This window comes from Camelus bactrianus, chromosome 13 (genome assembly GCF_048773025.1).
Source record: "Camelus bactrianus isolate YW-2024 breed Bactrian camel chromosome 13, ASM4877302v1, whole genome shotgun sequence".
Classification (NCBI taxonomy): domain Eukaryota; kingdom Metazoa; phylum Chordata; class Mammalia; order Artiodactyla; family Camelidae; genus Camelus; species Camelus bactrianus.
In genome coordinates this window covers 35,378,585-35,398,468 of record NC_133551.1, presented here as the reverse complement: position 1 = coordinate 35,398,468, position 19,884 = coordinate 35,378,585, and the positions used below count along the sequence as shown (strand labels likewise).

Sequence of the window (19,884 nt, the reverse complement as noted above, 5' to 3'; positions counted from 1 at the left end):
AAAAAAAAAAATACTGCAAGTTGCAGTTACAAATGCATTTTACATCATGACTCAGGACACATAAACATAAATATACACACATAAAACATAACTATGTATAATATACATACATATATTTAATTATATGAAAGAAATAAAGTTTCATGAAAAAAGAAACTTATCCTTAGTACAGAGGAAACATTGATCTTTTCTAATCTATTTTTATTTCAGAAAAAATTGTTGGTCTTGATCCACAAAATTAACTTTATGTCCTGATAATAAACTGTTACCTACAGTTTCAAAGACAGTATCCTAAAAGATCTCATCCCTCATGTGCTCAACCTGTTCTGGGGTCTAGAGAAAAAAAAAAAAAATGATTGCAAGAGTCACTGTCCTCGAATAGACTGCAGCCTGTGGGAAAGATACATAAATCATGTGTCATAAGCAAAGTGATGGAGGTGCATTCAGTCATCTCTGAAGGAGGGAAATGGTAGTTTCCTAGAAAGTGGGGAAAACATCTGAAGGGAGGTTATACTGGAGTAGATTCCTCATGCAGAGGTAGTGGTTTACTGTGTAGAGAAACTAGGAAAATACCTTCTTGTGTTATTCTTCTAGGGAGGAGCAGGTGTGATGGCACAGAGGCATAAATAAGGATAGTGCAATGAAAAACACATGTTTTTAGTGAGGCCACTATGTTGGGTGGGTAGGGTTGAGGTTGAACAGGCAGGAGGGGCTACGTCACAGGGAAGGATACACCAGACCCAGGAGTCTGAACATCATCCACAGGGCAGTGGAAGACATGACTTAACAGAAGGAAAGGTGAGGACCAGATTTCATTGGTGAACGGAATGTAACCCTTTCTGGGAACCAACCACAATGTCAATGGACTTCACTGTTTTTCCCACTAGACTGGGAGTTTCCTGAGAGCAGGGATATTCTGCTATATTTGTATTACACGGACCCATCACAATCCTGACAGAAAAACTGAAGAATGTGCCCGTTCTCCAGTCCACCAGGTGCTGTGACTGCCCTACCATCTCTCCATCCTACCATTTGTCTTCTGGCCTGAATTTTGGGAAGTGTTGAGAAGGCACCATCCTGACCTGGCCCAGGCACACCCACTGACACACTCACCTTGGATGTCTGGGTAGAAGGCCATGTAGAGCAGACCCCAGCGCAGCGTCGTCGAAGTTGTCTCCGTTCCAGCGAAGAAGAGGTCCAGGGTGCTGGAGATGAGGTTTTCTTCATTGAAACTTGAGGTAGCATTGCCTCTATGCTGGAAAGCACAAAATGTATTGGTTTATTCAGATGGTTCTTGGTTGTCACAATACATAGGGGCTTCATCCTAGAGAGAACATGGAGGGAGAGACCTCCAGGGGAAATGACTTTCCCTTTGGCCTTCTCAGGAGGTTGGAATGTCATTAGCATCCTCCTGCCCTTGTGTTGGTTATTTTGTTTTGGTGGATGACCATCAAGACAACTAATTATTTTACATCCATGATTTGGGAAATTTTATTAATATACTAGAAAAGCAACCTGGGTTTCCAATATTAGCCACATCATTCACTATCTGTGTCACTTAAGCAAGTTTCTATACCTTTTACCAGAAAGAATAAACTGAATTTCTCTGAAGTGCAACAATTCTCATTTCTCCCCATTAGTCTTTTCCTTGCTAGGTTAAACTTCTCTGATTCCAACAACCTTTCCTCATGGTTCTCCAGCATCTTTACCACCTTCCTCCAGAAGCTTCACTGTGTCAACATTCCTCTGTGTGTGGTCTCACACCCGCACACCTTATAGCAAATAAAGTCTCCACTTTGAGGAAAAGTCAATGTTTTTATTAATGTTATGCCAATAAGGAGAATAATAAAGGATATGGAAAGAAATCCATCATTCTGTCAACTCCAGGTGAAGGAACAAATAATGTGATGTGTTAAAGATGATGACAGGAATGCAGTGATGTGTACTAAGCAGAGGGGTTACCACATGAAAATCTATGCATCCAACTTGCCTGCTTTCCTGCTTCTTTCCTATAATGTTGGAAAGTGAATGACATGTGGACAAGCAAGGACAGAAAAGTCCCTCCCACTTGAGTCTGATCTGTGGCATCAGACTCAGTTTTACTTGTGCTGGGTAGCTGAGGAGGGAAGGGGTAGGGAACTGGAAACCAGCTCAACTAAAAATGAAACAACGTTTATCCTTCTGTGTGTATTTCCTTCAGATATGGTTAGAGGGCAGAGAAAAGACTACGAAAAGGCAATTTTTCAGATTTCAAAGGCTTCAATCCAAATATCATTGAACTTCTATCATTATTTCTGTTTTTTATTATTTTAAAAGTTTAAATTAACATTTTTCAGGTGTCATCCTGAAGTAGGGTTCCTTCTGGATATATGCCCAGGAGCGGGATTCCTGGGTCATACGGTAAGTCTATTCCTAGTATTTTGAGGCATCTCCATACTGTTTTCCACAGTGGCTGCACCAAACTGCATTCCCACCAGCAGTGTAGGAGGGTTCCCCTTTCTCCACAGCCTCTCCAGCATTTGTTATTTGTGGATTTTTTAATGATGGCCATTCTGACTGGTGTGAGGTGATACCTCATTGTAGTTTTGATTTGCATTTCTCTGATAATTAGCGATATTGAGCATTTTTTCATGTGCCTATTGATCATTTGTATGTCTTCCTTGGAGAATTGCTTGTTTAGGTCTTTTGCCCATTTTTGGATTGGGTTGTTTGGTTGTTTCTTATTAAGTTGTATGAGCTGCTTATATATTCTGGAGATCAAGCCTTTGTTGGTTTCATTTGCAATAATTTTTTCCCGTTCTGTAGGTTGTCATTTTGTTTTACTTATGGTTTCCTTTGCTGTGCAGAAGCTTGTAAGTTTCATTAGGTCCCATTTGTTTACTCTTGCTTTTATTTCTATTACTTGAGTAGACTCTTCTAGAAGGACATTTTTGAGATGTATGTCAGATAATGTCTTGCCTGTATTTTCCTCTAGGAGGTTTATTGTATCTTGTCTTATGTTTAAGTCTTTGATCCATTTTGAGTAGATTTTTGTGTATGGTGTAAGGGAGAGTTCTAACCTCATTGCTTCACATGCTGCTGTCCAGTTTTCCCAATACCATTTGCTGAAGAGACTGTCTTTATTTCATTGTATATTCTTGCCTCCTGTGTCGAAGATGAGTTGACCAAAAGTTTGTGGGTTCATTTCTGGGCTCTCTATTCTGTTCCATTGGTCAATGTTCATAGCAGCACTATTTATAATAGCCAAGACATGGAAAAATCCTAAATGTCCATTAATGGATGACTGGATAAAGAAGATGTGGTATATTTATACAATGGAACTCAGCCATAAAAACCGACAATATAACGCGATTTGCAGCAACATGGATGCACCTGGAGAATGTCATTCTAAGTGAAGTAAGCCAGAAAGAGAAAGAAAAATACCATATGAGATCGCTCATATGTGGAATCTAAAAAACAAAAAACAAAAACAACAAAAACAAAGCATAAATACAAAATAGAAATAGACTCATAGACATAGAATACAAACTTATGGTTGCCAAGGGGGTGGAGGGTAGGAAGGGATAGACGGGATTTCAAAACTGTAGAACAGATAAACAAGATTATACTGTACAGCACAGGGAAATATACACAAGATCTTATGGTAGCTCACAGAGAAAAAAATGTCTCAATGAATATATATATGTTTATGTATGACTGAAAAATTGTGCTGTACACTGGAATTTGACACAACATTATAAAATTATTATAAATCAATAAAAATTAATTAATTAGTTAATTAACATTTTGCAAATGCATTTCTTTTCGTATTGAAGTATAGTCAATTTACAATGTTGTGTTAATTTCTGGTATACAGTATAGTGATATATATATACCTTTTTGAGTCCTGTTCATTATAGGCTATTACGTGACATCAAACAGTGCCACATGCTATTCAGTAGGACATTGCTGTTTATCTGTTTTACACTTAATATTACAAATCTCAAACTCCCAATTTATCCATCCCCACCTTATTTCCCCCCTGGTGGTCATAAGTTTTCTTTTCTAGGTCTGTGAGTCTGTCTCTGTGTTATAAATAAGTTCATTTGTGTCTTTTTTATTTCTAAGATTCCACATATAAGTAATGTCACATGGTATTTCTCTTTCTCTTTCTGGCTTACTTCACTTAGTGTGATGATGTCCAGGTACATCTACGTTGCTTTGGATGACATTATTTTATTCTTTTTTTACAGTTGAGTAGTATTCCATTGTGTATATGTATATGTACATATACACTATATATATATATACACACACACATACATACACCATATATATAATATATACACCACAACTACTTTATCCAGTCATCTGTTGATGGACATGTTGCTTCCATATGTTGGCAATTATAAATAGTGTTGCTATGAACATTAAGGTGCATGTATCTTTTCAAATTAGTTTCCTTCAGATATATGCCCAGGAGTGGGATTGCTGAATCAAACGTCAGGTCTATTTTTAGTTTTTTAAGGAATCACCATACTAGTTTCCATAATGGATGTACCAAACTACATTCCCACCAACAGTGCAGGATGGTTGCCTTTTCTCCATCCCCTCCTCAGCATTTATGGTTTGTGGACTTTTTGTTGATGGCCATTCTGACGAGTGTGAAGTGATACCTCATTGTAGTTTTGATTTGCATATCTCTAATAATTAGTGACATTGAGCATTTTTTCATATGCCTATAGGTAATTTTTATGTCTTCACTGGAAAAATGTTTGTTTAGGTCTTTGGCTCATTATTTGTGTTATTTGTTTTTTTGTTATGGGGTTATATGAGCTGTTTCTATATTCTGGAAATTAAACCCTAGTCAGTCACATCATTGGCAAATATTTTCTCTGATTCCTTAGGTTGTCTTTTCATTTTTTTACAGTGCCCCTTACTGTGCAAAAGCTTGTAAGTTTAAGTTGGTCCCAGTTAATACTTAACCAGTTAATACTAACACACAGAATCACAAAAGACCCAGAATTGCCAAAGCAATATTGAAGAAAAAGAACAAAGCTGGAGAAATTACCCTCCCAGACTTCAGACAATACTACAGAACTACAGTAATAAAAACAGCAGGGTATTGGTACAAAAACAGACATATAGATCAACAGAAAAGAATAGAGAGCCCAGAAATAAACCAACACACCTATTGTCCATTAATCTTCAACAAAGGAGGTAGGAACATTCAATGGAGAAAAGACAGTCTTTTCAATAAGTGGGGTTGGAAAAGCTGGACAGCCACATGTAAATAAGTAAAGTTAGAACACTCTCCCACACCATAAAAAATAAACTCAAAATGGCTTAAAGACTCAAGCATAAGATAAGACACCTTGAAGAGAACATAGGCAAAACATTTTCTGATGTAAATCATAGCAATGCTCTCATAGGGCAGTCTACTAATGCAGTAGAAATAAAAGCAAAAATAAACAAACAGAACCTAACTAACCTGAATTATATCTTTATTTCTAACTGTCTCATCAGTTCTGAGTTAATGGCATTCCACTACTCTATGAAATATTGCCTCTATTTTTACTCCTCTGGGCTAGGCAGAATATTGACCCACAGAGATGACCACATTCTGATTTCTGGAACCCAGGATGGTAGGTTATATGGCTGAAAGGACTTTGAATGTCCTTTAAATTAAAGATCTTGATATGAGAAGATTATTCTGGATCATCCCAGGACGCCCAATATATTCACAAGAGTCTTTATAAGAGAGAGGCAAGAACGTCAAAAAGAGAAGATGTAATGGTAGCAGACAAAGTGTGACACTGATGACTCTGAAGATGGAGGAAAGAGCTGTGAGTCAAGGAGTACAGGCAGCTTTAGAAGCTGGAAAAGTCAAGAAAATGAATTCTCCTCTATAACTTCTAGAAGAAGCCAGCCCTGCAACACATTGACTTCTGCCCAGTAAAACTGCTTTCAGACTTCTGACCTCTGGAACCAAAAGAGAATAAATTTGTGTTGTTTTAAGCCCCCATGTTTGTGGTAATTTGTTACAGCAGCAATTAGACACTCGAATCCCCTCAACTGCTCCTTAAGAATAAAACTCAGGAAATAACTCTGAATTCCTCACCTTCTCTATTTCCTGGAGGTAAGCATCAATGAAGTCTCTTGCTTCGGCAGGATTCCAGTCTCTCTTGTGGTTTTCAATCACTCTGGCAATGAACATTTTCAGTTTCTCCCAGTTACGAAAGAGCCTTTGGTGGGGTCCAGGGAGGAAATTCATTATCAGCCGAAAAACATTGTAAAGCTGATTGAGAAAAACAAAACAGTCATGGAGACAACATGGTGCCAGTTTTCCACCTTTTAAGACAATGAAACCATCTTCTCTTTCTATTTCTTTCCTTTGCTTATATTTAATCCTTGGAGTCACCCTTGACTTTTCTTATCTCTCAATCCTCTTCTTACCCCTCTGGCCAAGTATTTCAGCCCTCCATCCACAATATAACTGGTTTCAGATCACTTCTTACCACTCCGATTGCTTTGTGATCCTAGTATAATCCACCAGCATTTCCTCCCTGGATGCTGTGATAGCCTCCAACAGGTTTCCTGATTCCATCCTTCACCCCATTCCCAGTCTATTTTCCATTGAGCTCCCTGGATGACTGTTTACAGTTTAATTGATCATTTCACTTTCTGGCTCTCAATTCTCCAGTGACTTACCATGACATTTAGATGAAATTCTATCTCATTCTCCTGGCCTGAAGCTCTACATGAGCTGCCCGTCACACTCCTGTCTCCTTCTCTGCTGTCATCCCCACCGTCTTCCTCTCTCTTACTCTTTCCAGTGCAGCCCCACCGGCCTCTGTGGTAACACCCAGGATGTCCTTGTTTAGGTCTTTGCATTTGCTGTTCCTTCCACCTGGAATGGTCTTCCTCTGAAATCTGCACAACTCCAGCCCCTTCCTTCATTAAGGTGCTGCTCAAAGGCCACCTACTTGGACCTGTCTTACCTGATGATCCTATAATTAGCAGAACTTCTGCAGCCTCCTTCCATTCCTTTATTTTGTTTTAATTTACTTCTTGGCAGTTATCACTAGTGTGTGTGTGTATATATATATATTTGTGTGTGTATAAAACATGTCTGTCTGTCTATGTATCTATGTTACACATACATATGTCTGCCTCAACTATGATGTAAACTCCATGTGGGTAAGACATTTTATACTGAAATAAAGTGATTTTGAATATATTTTTCTAATATTTGCTAGAAAGTAGATAGCATAACATAATGGAAAATTGCCTAGATTTAGATGAAACAGGCATGGGTTTGCTCTGTTGCTTTCTAGCTATAATACGTTGGTGATAATAGTACTAATAAAAATAGTAATAATGTGATTTGTCCCTTCTTAAACTAGCTGCCCGAGGGTTTTTTCCAAAACCAAATGACATGAGATCCACCCCCCACTTAACACAGCCAGTGGACACTATGTGGATTTCCTTACTCATTCCCATGTCTGCTTGCACACATCAGGATGCTTCATCTCATCTTTAAAGAACTGTTGTAAAAAGTCAACTGAGGTAAAGTGTGGTTGTCCATCAAAGTGCCTGGTCTCTTTTGCATCTCTAAGAAATGCTTCTATCCCCACCCCAAGGCCCCATCCTAGTGTCCCAGGAATTTCTCTTTCCTGGGAACAGTCTGCTGGGTACCCACAGAACTTTCATGACATCCTAGGTTCTATCTTAATAGGAGGGAAGAAAATGGAATTACTGAATAGGGGATTACCCTAATTAGTAGTGAGAACAGGGAACATTATTCAAAAATAACGTTGACAATAATCATAACAGCTCACGTTCATTAGGCCCCTTCAATGTGCCAGGAATCAGGGGGACTACTTTATCAGTTTTGGTGTGTGGGGTCCAGAAAGCTCCAGGCAAGATGTTTGTCAGGAACAAATAAAAGTAAACCTTCTTCTAGATACCAGAGAGGTGACCTCAACACTTGTGGCTGATTTTCCCTAGAAGTGTCTTTCAAATCCAGAAAGGAGACAGAGGAGGAGGGCAGGGCCCACCAAGGAAGGGGTGAGGTTTTAACCCCCTACATCTATACCTGACAGAATTAGAAGATTGACCATATCAAGTGTGGATGGGCATGTAAGCAGTGCAGCCATGTGGGAAACTTGAGTACGTTTTACATCCAGGTGTATATGCAAGAGAAACAGGAGGCTGTGACCACATGAACAACTGAACAAGAATGTTCACTGCAGCTTTACTCACAATGTCCCCACACTGGAAATCACCCAAGTGTCCATCAGTAGAGAAAAGGCTAACAAACAGTGTCATATTCATACAATGGAAAAGTAAACAGAATTTAAAAACAAAAGCAACTAACACATGAATCTCCAGGGAGAGTCAGGCACAAGAGAGAACTGAGGGAGGATGGATGTGGTGGTTAGGGAGGAACATGGAGAGGAGGGACTCGAAGGTGATAGCAATATTGTGCTTTTTGAAGAAAACAACATATGTGCACAGGTGCATTCATGTGAAGTTTTGAACTTTACACGAATGTTAATACCATTATTTGTCTATAGTATATATGTAACAATATTCAAAACACTAAATTCAATAGAATGACTTCAAATAAGTTTGTGTTAAAGGGAAATTAAAAAGGTTATGTATTCTTTTTTTTTTTCTTTTAGAGGAAGAACCCCTCTGTGTCTGACATCAGCCTACTATCCGTATCCGAGGTAGGAAGTGAGAATGTCTCACCTGGCACCACATTGATGTCTCCAGATACGTGGCCTCATCCAACAGCCTCAGCAGCTCCTGGAACTGATCATCCTTGTAGTCAAAGCGCTCCCCAAATGTGATGGAGCAAATAATATTGGAAACTGCATTGTTGATTTTGAAGTGAGGGTTGAAAGGCTGTCCTGGAGGGAGAGAAGGATTTTTTTTTTTCCATTTCCTCTGAGGGTGTACCCTACATGACACAGGACACACTGAGAACAGAACCACCTCTGAGACTGTGGCCCCAGCACCCTCCACAGGGTCTGACCTACAGCAAGTACTCAGTCAGTGCCTGGAAGTCAAACTGACGACCAGGATTTAAAATCAATAAATCAATACGGTGTTCTGTACCCGTCTTCTTGTGTCTAATTCTCCAGCTCCCCTCGGTGCCCTACACAGTGCTGGGCACAGGGCAGGCACGTGGCCACTTATTAAGCATCTGGTCAGTGAAGGAATGAGCCGCAGTCTCCTGCACCTGTCCTATGACACACGCACCGTCCTCCTCTCCTATTGCCTGGGTGAGGTAGCAGGCCTCTTCCTGAATGCGTTCCTCTAAGCTCTTCTTTCCTAAACCAAAGTTCCTCAGTGTCATCAGGGTGAACCTTCTTTGTTCCTTCCACACCTGGCCATTGGACATGATCAATCCTGGGAAAAAGAGAGCCAACATTATGTAAAGACACCCAACAAATGCCATGGGGATGTGTGTCAGATGTAAGGAAGGAAAAGAGCATTAAGGCACTTGAAAACTATGCAGAGAAATGATCCCAAAGCAGTGAATATGATGGTTAGCATTTACTGATTACTTGCAATGCTGGACATATTTGTATTTTTAATGCATTATGTAATTTAGCACTCACAGAACCTCTCTGAGCAGATACTCTCATGGCTACCAACACTGAACTCCAATTTTGTTGATAAGAAAACTGAGATAAAATTAAACTCTGCAAGGTCACAGAGTTAGTAAGCGGCTGAACAGGCTTTCAAATTCAAATCTCCCATATTCCAGAGTCCATACTTTGATTACTTGTCACCTAAGTATATTTAAGTAATTTTTATTCTACATACTAAGAATGCACTTACGGATTAGACACAATCCATACTCATAAGGAGGAAAGGAGAGGTCCTTGCCAAGTTGGACCTAAAGGTTAATGAATCACTCAAGAAAACAAGGAAGTGTGAACAGTCTATTCCCAAAGAACAACACAGGCAAAGGAAAAAATTATCACCTCGGGTGTGCAATAGACCATTTATTTCACAACATGGATCCAGCCACATTCCTTTTAGTCTTCACATCCAGAGCACTCTTCAGCCCCTTTTAATAGCTGGCTTTGGCCTTCGCCCTCTCAATGAAATGCCTCTGCCTGCTGTCAAATCCAGGATGCTTTTCAAACTTACCTTGATACATCAGCAGACTGAGAATTTCTTTCTTGAAACACTTACATACAGTGGTGCTCAGGACACCTCACTCTCCAGATTTTCCTCCTAATTCTCTGACCACAGAGAACTTAGCATATTTTTGTTAATTCATCTACTTGTTTCAAATTTTGAAATGACGCAGTTCTTCAGGATTCATCTTTTTCAAGATTCTTCTCTTCCTATCCTATCCTCCATTTCTAGGAATCTCACTAATTCCTAAAATTTAAATGGCATGTACTGATATTGAGCATCTATTTCTGTCTCTCAGCTCCAGGCTTGCATACAAGTGTCTGCTTCACTCTGCTGACTTAAAGGATTTCAAACTCAGCGTATCCATGACTGAATTCCTGATTTCCTCCACGCCACTCCCACCCCCCACCCCAAGGCTAGCCCACACCTTGTCCTCCCCAGGTGTTCCTTCTTCCTTTATCTGCCCACTTGGGCGTCCACCTCAATACCTCATTCTCCCTATATTTAGGTCATCATGTCTTACTGGATTTCCTTCCCGAATATCTTAAATCCATCCCTCTTCACAGCTACTCTCCTGGTCTAATCTACTGTACTTTCAATTCTTGCCACCTCCCTATTGCAAGCTACCACCTTCTCTAACCAAAAATGCTACAATAGTCTCTTTATCCCTTTATTGAATCCTTGACATTGCAGCCTAGATAATCTTTAAAATGCACAATGTGAATATGAGTCCTTCCTCTACTTAAACCATTCAAGAATTTCCACTGTTGTTTGGATTAAAACAACATTCTTAACAAGACCGTGCATGAAGGATCCTGGCCAAACGCAGCAGCTTCATCTCCACTGAATCCCTGCGCTGCCACACTGGCCCCCTTTTGTTCCCCAAGTTCACTGTCCTCCTGCCCTCCTCAGAGACTTTTCATATTCTGTTCCCTCTGCCTGGCTGTTTCCTCACTGTATTAAATTGTCATGTATTTACATTAGTTTTTTTCTGATTATCAGGATTAGATTAGATATCTCTGATAAGTGAACCTTGCCCTTATCTTTATAACTAAATATTAGAGTAATTGATACTGTCTTTCTGAATAGAAGTAAGTTACATAAAGACAAGGATTTTGTCTTTTCTACTCACTGTTACATCACTCATGCCTGGCACCAGGCTTCACATGGCAGATAACAAATCACGTGAGGGATGTAGAGGTAATGGGTAGAATAGTTAAAAGAGGAATTGAGAATCACCTGGAAAAATGGTGCTTTTGTAGAACATATTTGAATTTTTGTTTAGATTTTTAAATGTGTAAGTTTATTTAATTATCATTTTATGTGTTCATTGCAACTATTCTAACATAGACCAGAAGGCTGGAGATACCTTGTGGGGCACAGTCTTAACACTAAAGCATGAGGAACTAGAGGCGCGGAGGGATCACATACTCAGCAGAAGGACACAGATCCACATCCATTTTCTAGGGGAAAAGATTTCGATGGGGAAGTGGAAAGTGGGACTGAGAACACGTTGCCTCTTTCTCTGTTTACAAAATACTTCATTGAGTGAGGAGGACACTGATGGATCAGAGCACTCAGAGTTTATGCGGGTGACACAGCTTCTCCCAAATCCGTGACTTTGAGGCTGACCCTGCCAGGGTCCCTGAGGACGTGCCTTCAGCAGGGAAATGCAGGCACTCAGCTTCCTTCGGGGGCAGGAACTTTATGATGGGCCTGGTCCCTGGGAGTGTTGGAGCATTAAGTCACAGAGGCACCTGTCACAGACCACAGGAGTGTCCAACAAGGTATCTTACAAGAGTCCAGACACTTACCATTTTCCTTAAAGACATGTTCTCGAAGAGGGGTTATGGGGCGGTTCACAAAGTTTTGGCCCTGGTGGACAAGGGCTTCTTTGATTAAGGGCAATCCAGTTATAACAACTGAAACCAAGTCACCGACGTCCAGGCGAAAAAGTTCCCCGTATTTCTTCACAAACTGAAAAATAGTAAAATAGTCACAATTGAATATGCACACGGCTGTGTGTTCAGGAATGAAGGGTGTGTGTGTAGCTTGTATTGAGGGGAGGTTGTGTGTGCATGTGTGTGTGTGCGCGCACCTTGATCTGATGGGAATGTTTCTATCTGTTTCCATTTATCTTCCTCTCAACTAGGTTTGGGTTCAATTCACTACAGGACATAAACTTTCCTTATAATCATTCATTCATATGTTGAACCTACTTGAACTGAGTGAGCACGTACCATGTGTCCTAAGAGCCAGGCATAAAGATACAACGATAATAAAATAAACAATGTCTCTAACCTCAAGCATCGTAGAGTCTAGTGAAGGGAGAGAATTCAGCACATGTGACTCACCAGAGAAGGCTGAGATATTTTAGTGAAAGTCTGTTATAGCAAGCCTGAACTTTTTAGCAAATCATATCTGTTTAATCAGAAGAGAATGTCCCCTCCAACAACACATTCCAGTTAATAGAAAATTCATTATAGGGCTGGGGTCAGGTGTGGAGAAGAGCACACCCTGGTTTTGGAGCCACGTGTAAATCTCAACTCTGTCGTTGACGAGCTGTGAGCATTTAGGAATGTTGTTTCACTTTCTTGAGCCTCAGCTCCCCAGTTATAAAGGGGAAAGTTATTCCTCCTTCAAAGTGTTCTGTGAGGAAGAATGAGCGCAGCAATGTGAAGAATGCTTTGTTTTCTGGTACCAGACAGCCACTGCAGACTGTAAGGAATGAATGGGCTCTGTGTGCAAAGGGATGTGCATGGACATGCCCATGGTGACAGGAAGGACGAGAGCACAGGGATGATGCCCTGAAGAAAGGCACTCATGTCACAGACAACCACGTTAAGCACCTTCACCTTTTATCTCATTTAACTTCACAACCACCCTACAGTAGTAATGATTTTCATTGTCTTTCAGAAAAGGAAAATGAGTTACAGTCAAAGTAACTTAGCCAAGGTGAGAAAGCTATTGGATACGGGAGGGAATTTGGCAGGCATCGTGTAAGTTATAAGGATAAACACATGAACCTGAGATGGTGCGAGGACCTTAGAGTTTAGTGGGATGAGAGTCTGAAAGTGAGAATGACGGTGAGGGGGGCAGGGAGAGGAGGAGAGAGAGGGAATGGCAGAGTGTGCAGGCGTGGCACGAGTGTACACAGGTGAGCAGGTATGTGCCAGTACGGCCTGGATGGCAGTCAATGGTCAATAGTCAAAGGCTTACCTGACCTCCTTCCTCAAAAGACAATTCTACGTAGACCCTGTCCCTGCTTCCTGCATGTGGGGCTGTGTCCAGCTGCAGCGATGCTATCTAACAGAAGGCCTCATGTCCTCCAGGTGTCCATGGCTCCTCCTCCCTAACTGCCATCCACTTATGCTCCCTCAAGTCACCCCAAGCACCTTGGAGCCCACCACCCCCTCAGAGCAAATACCATGGATTTAGTCTCATTCCACCACCCTGCTCCCATATTATAGATCATGCTTGAATTCAACCCTTTCATTGTCCTTTTGGCCCAGAGTTTCCACCAATGTTTGTTTATCACTAGCACAGTAAGCCCTGTCTTGTTAGAAAGCCTGTTTCTTCACTGCCTTCTCACTGTGTTTTAGCTCATGTCACTTTCCCCCATTTAAAAATCTCCTGTCCCTTTTACTCCTTGACTAACATTCCTTTCAAGTTCACCCAAATTTATTACCACATTCCATTGAGGTTATCCCCAGGGCTTCCCATTCAGTGATCCCATCTAATGTCATCTCATTTAGTTACAAAAAGTTTACACCACACATTTCATCATAAACTGTCTTGTACTGTGCCTGTCATATGGTGAGAAGTTCATAGTCTGTTTGAATAAATGAACCCCCAAATAAATCAATTATCCTCTAACCATATCATGGAAAATCAGGTAGCGTAAGTGGAGACTAGGTGTAGCAGTCAAAGAGTCCTGGGTTCAAGTCCTTGTTTGGCCATTATCGATTTTGAATACCTTAGGCAAATAACTTGACTGTTTTCAGTCAGTTTCCTCAGTGGTAAAATGGAAACAGCACCAGAAGTTTCCTAACTTGTGTGTCTTTTGTGAAGATTTAATGAAAATAACATGTAAATCCTTATACAAGACCCAGCAGAGTGTTTATACTTAATGTTTCCAAACTGTTAGAATGTAACTGTAATTAAAACTAAATCACACCATTTAACTCTATTTGTTTAACTCAATTTTCCTTTAAAGCCAAAAATATTAACAATTTAATCCTATATAAAATAAAATTTGACAGTTCTGGTGAAAAATCTTTGGGCCAGAAATAAGACCCTAGCCTCAGTTTCATGCCTGGCCAGTTTTATGACCTTAGGCAGATAATTTATCCCCTCTAGTCACATCTATCTTAGTGGTAAAACAAGGGTACAAATCAAGTTTCTGATTCCAGACAAGAGTGAGTAAAAGCCTCCCATTTTACTCCTGCTACTCATCACTGATTGGCACAGACCAAAAATAATTCTAATAAAATCCTGTTTTTTTGTAGCAGAGGTGCAGGAAAAGGGTGGCACACCAGGACTAAAACTTGCAACCTTTCTACCTTCCTGTTCAGGAGTCAAATACCATGAAAAAGATGAGATGCTCCCCGCCTGAGTCAGGGGGCTACAGCAGTGGAGAATATAGGTAGAAACTTGTCTTTACCTGACCTCAGCAACAACAAGGTGACCAATTCCACTGTTAAGTCTGTAAGCTGAATTGTGACTGTCACCTCCAAACTGCAGCAAGGAGACTCTTGGAGAACTCATGGGACAAAATTCTGATTCCTACCACTCTACAGAAATAAGGAGGTACCTTTCCCCATGGAGCAGATATGGGGAGATCTCTGACTTCGGTCCCCCTCTCAAGTAAGGAACAGGCTTTCCTACTCAGAAAAGCTCCAGTCTTTCGCTCCACCCTCATTCTCTCCAGCCTGCACTGATGATAACGTGGGTTGGAATCTTGAGGGGGTGGGCAACACAAAGTGGGGTATACCAGAATAGCACTGCAGAGGCTTAGAACCTAAACTGACAGTTGAACCACAATCCACAAGAGTGAGCATTCTGAACAAAAGCAAGTTGTTTACTTGCTAAAATGAAAGATTTATATAGAGTCCAGAGTCATCCTACAAAATACACCAAATGTCCAGCGTATAGTTTAAAATACTCATGTTACCAAGAACCAAGGGAAGCTCAACTTGGATAAGTTGAAACCAATACTGAGATGATAGAGATGTTGGAATTATAGGATAAATACTTTAAAGCAGCTATTATAAATATGTTTCAATAAGCAATTACACTCTCAAATTTTTTTAAAAGGAAATCTTAACAAAGAAATAGAAAATATACATAAGAACCAAAGAGACATTTTGGAAATGAAAAATAAAATAACCTAAACAAAAACTCAATAGAGCAACTTGATGCAGAGTGGTAAGGACAGAAGAATCAGTGAAATTGAACACAATAGAAAGTATCCAATTTTAATAACACAGAGAAAATAGACTGAAAAAAGAACAAACACTGAGCTTCAGGGACTGATGTTAGAATGACAAAAGATCTATTATTTGTACAATCAGTGCCTAAGAGTATCAAAAAGAAAGGGAAAAAACAAAACGTGGACTTGAAAAAGTATTTGAAGAAATAATAGCTGAGAAATTCTCAAATTCGTTATCAGAAAAACCTACAGATCCAAGAAGCTGTGAGTGAACACAATAATCCCAAATAATTCAACACCAAGACATATCATAATCAAACCTCTGAAAACTAAAAACAATGAAAACTTCCTTGAAAGCATGCAGAGGAAACCAACTCATTACTTACAAAGAACAACAATTCAAATTACAGCAGATTTCTCATCAGAAACTAGGGAGGCCAGAAAATAGTAGCACAGTATTTTTGAGAGTAAAAGAAACTGTCAATCTAGAATTCTATATCTGGTGATAAAGTAATTCAGAAATGAAAGTGAAAGAAATACATACTTAGATGAAGGAAAGCTAAGAGAATTTTTACCAGCAGAACAGTTCTAAAGGGGGCTAAAGAAAGTTCTTCAGTTAGGGAAGAAAAAGCAACAGAAAGGGTAAGTAAATGGGTAAATACAGTAGACTGTTCTTTTCATCTTTAATTTTAAAAATTGTATTTCACAGTTAAAAGCAAAATTAATAATACTGTCTGATGTGGTTCTTAATGTATGTAGAGAGAATATTTAAGATAGTTTATGTATTATAAAGTGGGGAAGGTAAAGTGACCTAAAGTTTTAAGGTGTCTAAATTCCACCTGAAGTGGTAATGTGTTGATTCTTTTTTCAATAAGCTGTGTATGCATAGCATTATAATCTTTATAGCAAGCAGTTAAATTACAGTACAAAGAGATACTCAAAAACAGTACAGGTAAAATAGAATTCTTTAAAAATGTTGACTCACAGAAAGACAGCAAAAAGAGGAATAAAATTAAAATTTTAAAAGTAGAAAATAAAAAGTAAAGTGGCAGACATGTGTTAACAAAAATGATTACATTAGCTATAAATGACCTAAATTAACCAATTCAAAGACAGAGATTGGTATACTTTTTAAAAAAAAACACCTAGGTGTTATCAACAAGAAACTCATTTCAAATATAACCATATAAGTAGGTTAAAAGTGAAAGAATGGAGATGCATATACAAATCCTAATCAAAACAGATGTGCTGTGGCTACATAACATCAGACAAAGGAAAGTTCAGGCAAAGAAAATTACCAGAGATAAAGAGGGACATTATAATAATTAAATAATTATTAAATAATTAAAGAGCCAGTTCACCAAGATGACATAACAATTTTCATGTGTATGCACCATTTGAAAGAGCTGCCAAATACATAAATGAAAGCTACCAGAACTGACTGAGACCTGACAAGCCTGTAATTATTTTTGGAGACTTCAACATGCCTCTCCTAGTCACTGAGAAAATCAGTAGGTAAGAAATCAACAAGGGTACAGAAGAACTAAAGAACACAGTCATCTAATTATATCTAAGTGACATATGGTCTAGAACACTCCACCTGACAACAGCAGAATACACATTTTTTTCAAGCATGCATGGTGATGTATCTTGGGTCATAAAACCAACTTTAACATATTTTAAAAAATTGAAATCACACAAAATATGTCCTTTGACAATAATTCAAACTAGATGTTATTAACAGAAAGAAAACAGGAAAATGTCTCAATACTTGGAAATTAAACAGCACATTTCTTAAACAAGGGGACAGGTTTAGAACCATAGCTTTATAACTCAGTGACTAATCCTGTCACTTCATGATGCCAATTGGGTATTTCTCCCAGAAAGTGATAAACCCTTCTCCATCTGAACTTGAGTGTACATCACAGGCTTGTGTTTAAAGTGCTCCAGGTAATTTCTAGGAAAAGGGGAAATAATATTTGCTGGGCACCTACTATTAGCTGCATTAATATTGACCATTCACTGTTTTATTTAATGTTCACAACTACCTATCACAGTGTTGTCTCTCAGTAAGTTACCAGAGCTGAGAGGCAGGGAACCAGCTGAAGATTCTTGGGAAAGTACTGGATGTTGGAGAGAATTTTAAGGAACTCAGAGTGGCCACAGTTTCGAAGCCCTGACGGGAGATGATTACAAATAAGTGGACAGAGGCTACAAGAAGTGTTCCAAGTGGCTCCCTAGGGAGTCTGAAATTGAGGTGCAGCTGGGATGTAGGGAAAATCTAAGCAGAGGAATGACATTTTAAATGACTACTTTAGTGACAGTGGATTGCAGGGCTAGGAGGCTGAAGGTGAGGGGCTCAATCCTTGTGGGGACAGGAGCAATTCACTTAAAAGTGGTGAGGATTTAGGTAGTAATATCACCATTATACACATGGGAAATGGAGCCTCAAAGAAGGAAAGTACAGCATCTTTTGCTCCAACGATAACAGTATTAAAAAAACAAGGTGATCATACTATAAGTAGTGTGTTGCAATAATATGTAACACAACAGGCAACAACATGACTTAAAGAACGTATCGTGTCTGGCACACTTAAATAGTAAACAATTTAGAATATTTCACCCCTAGAAAGGGCAGGTGGAATCATGCCAGTTGACAGTGAGGAAAACAAGGCTTTAAAGCCCCAAGTACCCGGGTACATTTTTCAGCGTGAGGGTCCCCCCTGCCCCAATCTTCCCGCCCTCGGTACCCGCACTGGTCCTGCAGGTCTGGGTCAGGACGCGCCCAGGCACCTTCGCCCTCTCCTACCCGCTGAACCGACAGGTGCCCCTTCTGTAAGTCCAGATGAAAGAGGTGTCCCACGAAGGGCAGGCGCGGGGGCCCAGGCGGGTAGTTCTTTGGGCGCCGCCTTTTGAGGAAATCAGCAAAGAAGAGAAATACGACGGCACCCAGCAGGAGAGTGCGGAGACGGAGCAGCCCCCAGAGGGCCTCCGCCAGGGAGCCCACCACCGCGAGCATGGCTGAGAGTCTGCTTCTCTTCCGCGTTCTGAGCGGTGACGGTCCCAGCGGGTCCCTGACTGTGAGCACCCAGCCCCGCCCCTCAGCCCGCCCCCAGGCCCCGCCCCGCCCCTGATCCAGTTCCCGGGCCCCGCCCTCATCCCGCTCCCGGCGGCGCCTTTCCCTTGCAGCCCCCAGGGCCCGGGCTCTCAGGACCCAGCCCGCTCTTCCCGCCCCAGGCGCCGCAGCGCCCCCCTCCTGCCGCCCCTGGCTCGCAGTGGCACGGGTTCTGCCTGACCCGTCTGGTCTCTTTCCCAGGCCCCGCCCCCAACCCGCCCCCAACCCGCCCCCACCGGTCCCCTTTTGCCTCCGCCCCGACGCAGCCCGCCTGCCCACTACCAGATGCCAGGGGCAGGGTTCCTGGGAGAACACCCCCGGGTCTTGGGAGAGGCCAAGTTAGGAGCTTTTTAATTTGCTGTTGAGACAGCCTGTCTCTCTGTGAGACCGTCGGGGCTCTAGGGTTTCTTGTTTCATTGCATCTCTGAGAGCGCTGCAGACGTTAAGAGCTCCGTGGTTTTCAGTCCTCTCACCTAATGTTTGGAACCGCGCCTGGTGAACCTTAATCAGGACGACAGCAGCACCTGACATTTCTTGCGTTTTTACTATATACCAGGCATTGCTTCCACCTCTTTACATAAATTGCTTAATTCTGACTAAATTGTTCAGATCTCCTTATTTCCATCTTGAAGTTGCAGCAACTGAGACAGGGGATAAGTGCCAAATAAATGGTGTGTAAATGATCCCACTGATCTGCAACACATCTAAAGGATCTGTATTTGCAACTGTTTTGAAGATTAAGAAGCATTACATCCAGGCTCCTAGCACAGAGGCTAGTTCTTAATAGGTGCCTAATGAACACTGAAGGCGGGTGTCTTGGTCGTTGAACTTCTTGGTTTGCCTACTGAGATCCCTCATTTGAAGCCCCATGAAGGTGTAGGACCCCAGGCCCCAACCTCCCATGCCACTTTGTGTGCCTACCTGTGTCTCACCATATGTGAGGTGCTCAAAACATGAAACATAGTTCTGGGATAGTATAGCACACACTCAGGTGCTCAGTATATACAGACAGCCTGCTGGAAAAAAAAAATAATTTTTTTAAAGAAATAAAACAAAACAGTATTGATGGCTTTTTTCTATCTTCCAAAGTTCAGAGGGAGATACTAGTCGGAGCTTAGTTTTTATCCTTCCAGTCCACATTTTCACTGCAGTTGCTATGCATTAATTCAAAAGTTTCTAATATTTATATAAATACTAT

At 40.7% G+C, this 19,884-nt stretch overlaps 1 protein-coding gene across 4 annotated transcripts in view; it reads right to left on the bottom strand.

Moving 5' to 3' along the window:
• LOC105064844 (cytochrome P450 2J2) overlaps positions 1 to 18,658 on the bottom strand; it is a 35,244-nt gene extending 16,586 nt beyond the window's left edge. For 3 of the 4 annotated variants that reach the window (XR_012511226.1, XM_074376380.1, XM_074376382.1), the window contains exons 1-6: positions 18,381 to 18,657; positions 11,955 to 12,117; positions 9,250 to 9,399; positions 8,737 to 8,897; positions 6,101 to 6,277; positions 1,114 to 1,255 (exon numbers count right to left, since the gene is read on the bottom strand). Coding sequence is in view for 3 of the 4 variants with exons in the window: in XM_074376380.1 (XP_074232481.1) it covers positions 1,114 to 1,255; positions 6,101 to 6,277; positions 8,737 to 8,897; positions 9,250 to 9,399; positions 11,955 to 12,117; positions 18,381 to 18,590 (1,003 nt within the window). In the remaining variant the exon portion in view is untranslated. Of the gene's footprint in view, positions 1 to 1,113; positions 1,256 to 6,100; positions 6,278 to 8,736; positions 8,898 to 9,249; positions 9,400 to 11,954; positions 12,118 to 18,380 lie in introns of all 4 variants that reach the window. The other variant, XM_074376381.1, reaches the window with a different exon arrangement.
• Between the last annotated feature and the right edge of the window lie 1,226 nt (positions 18,659 to 19,884).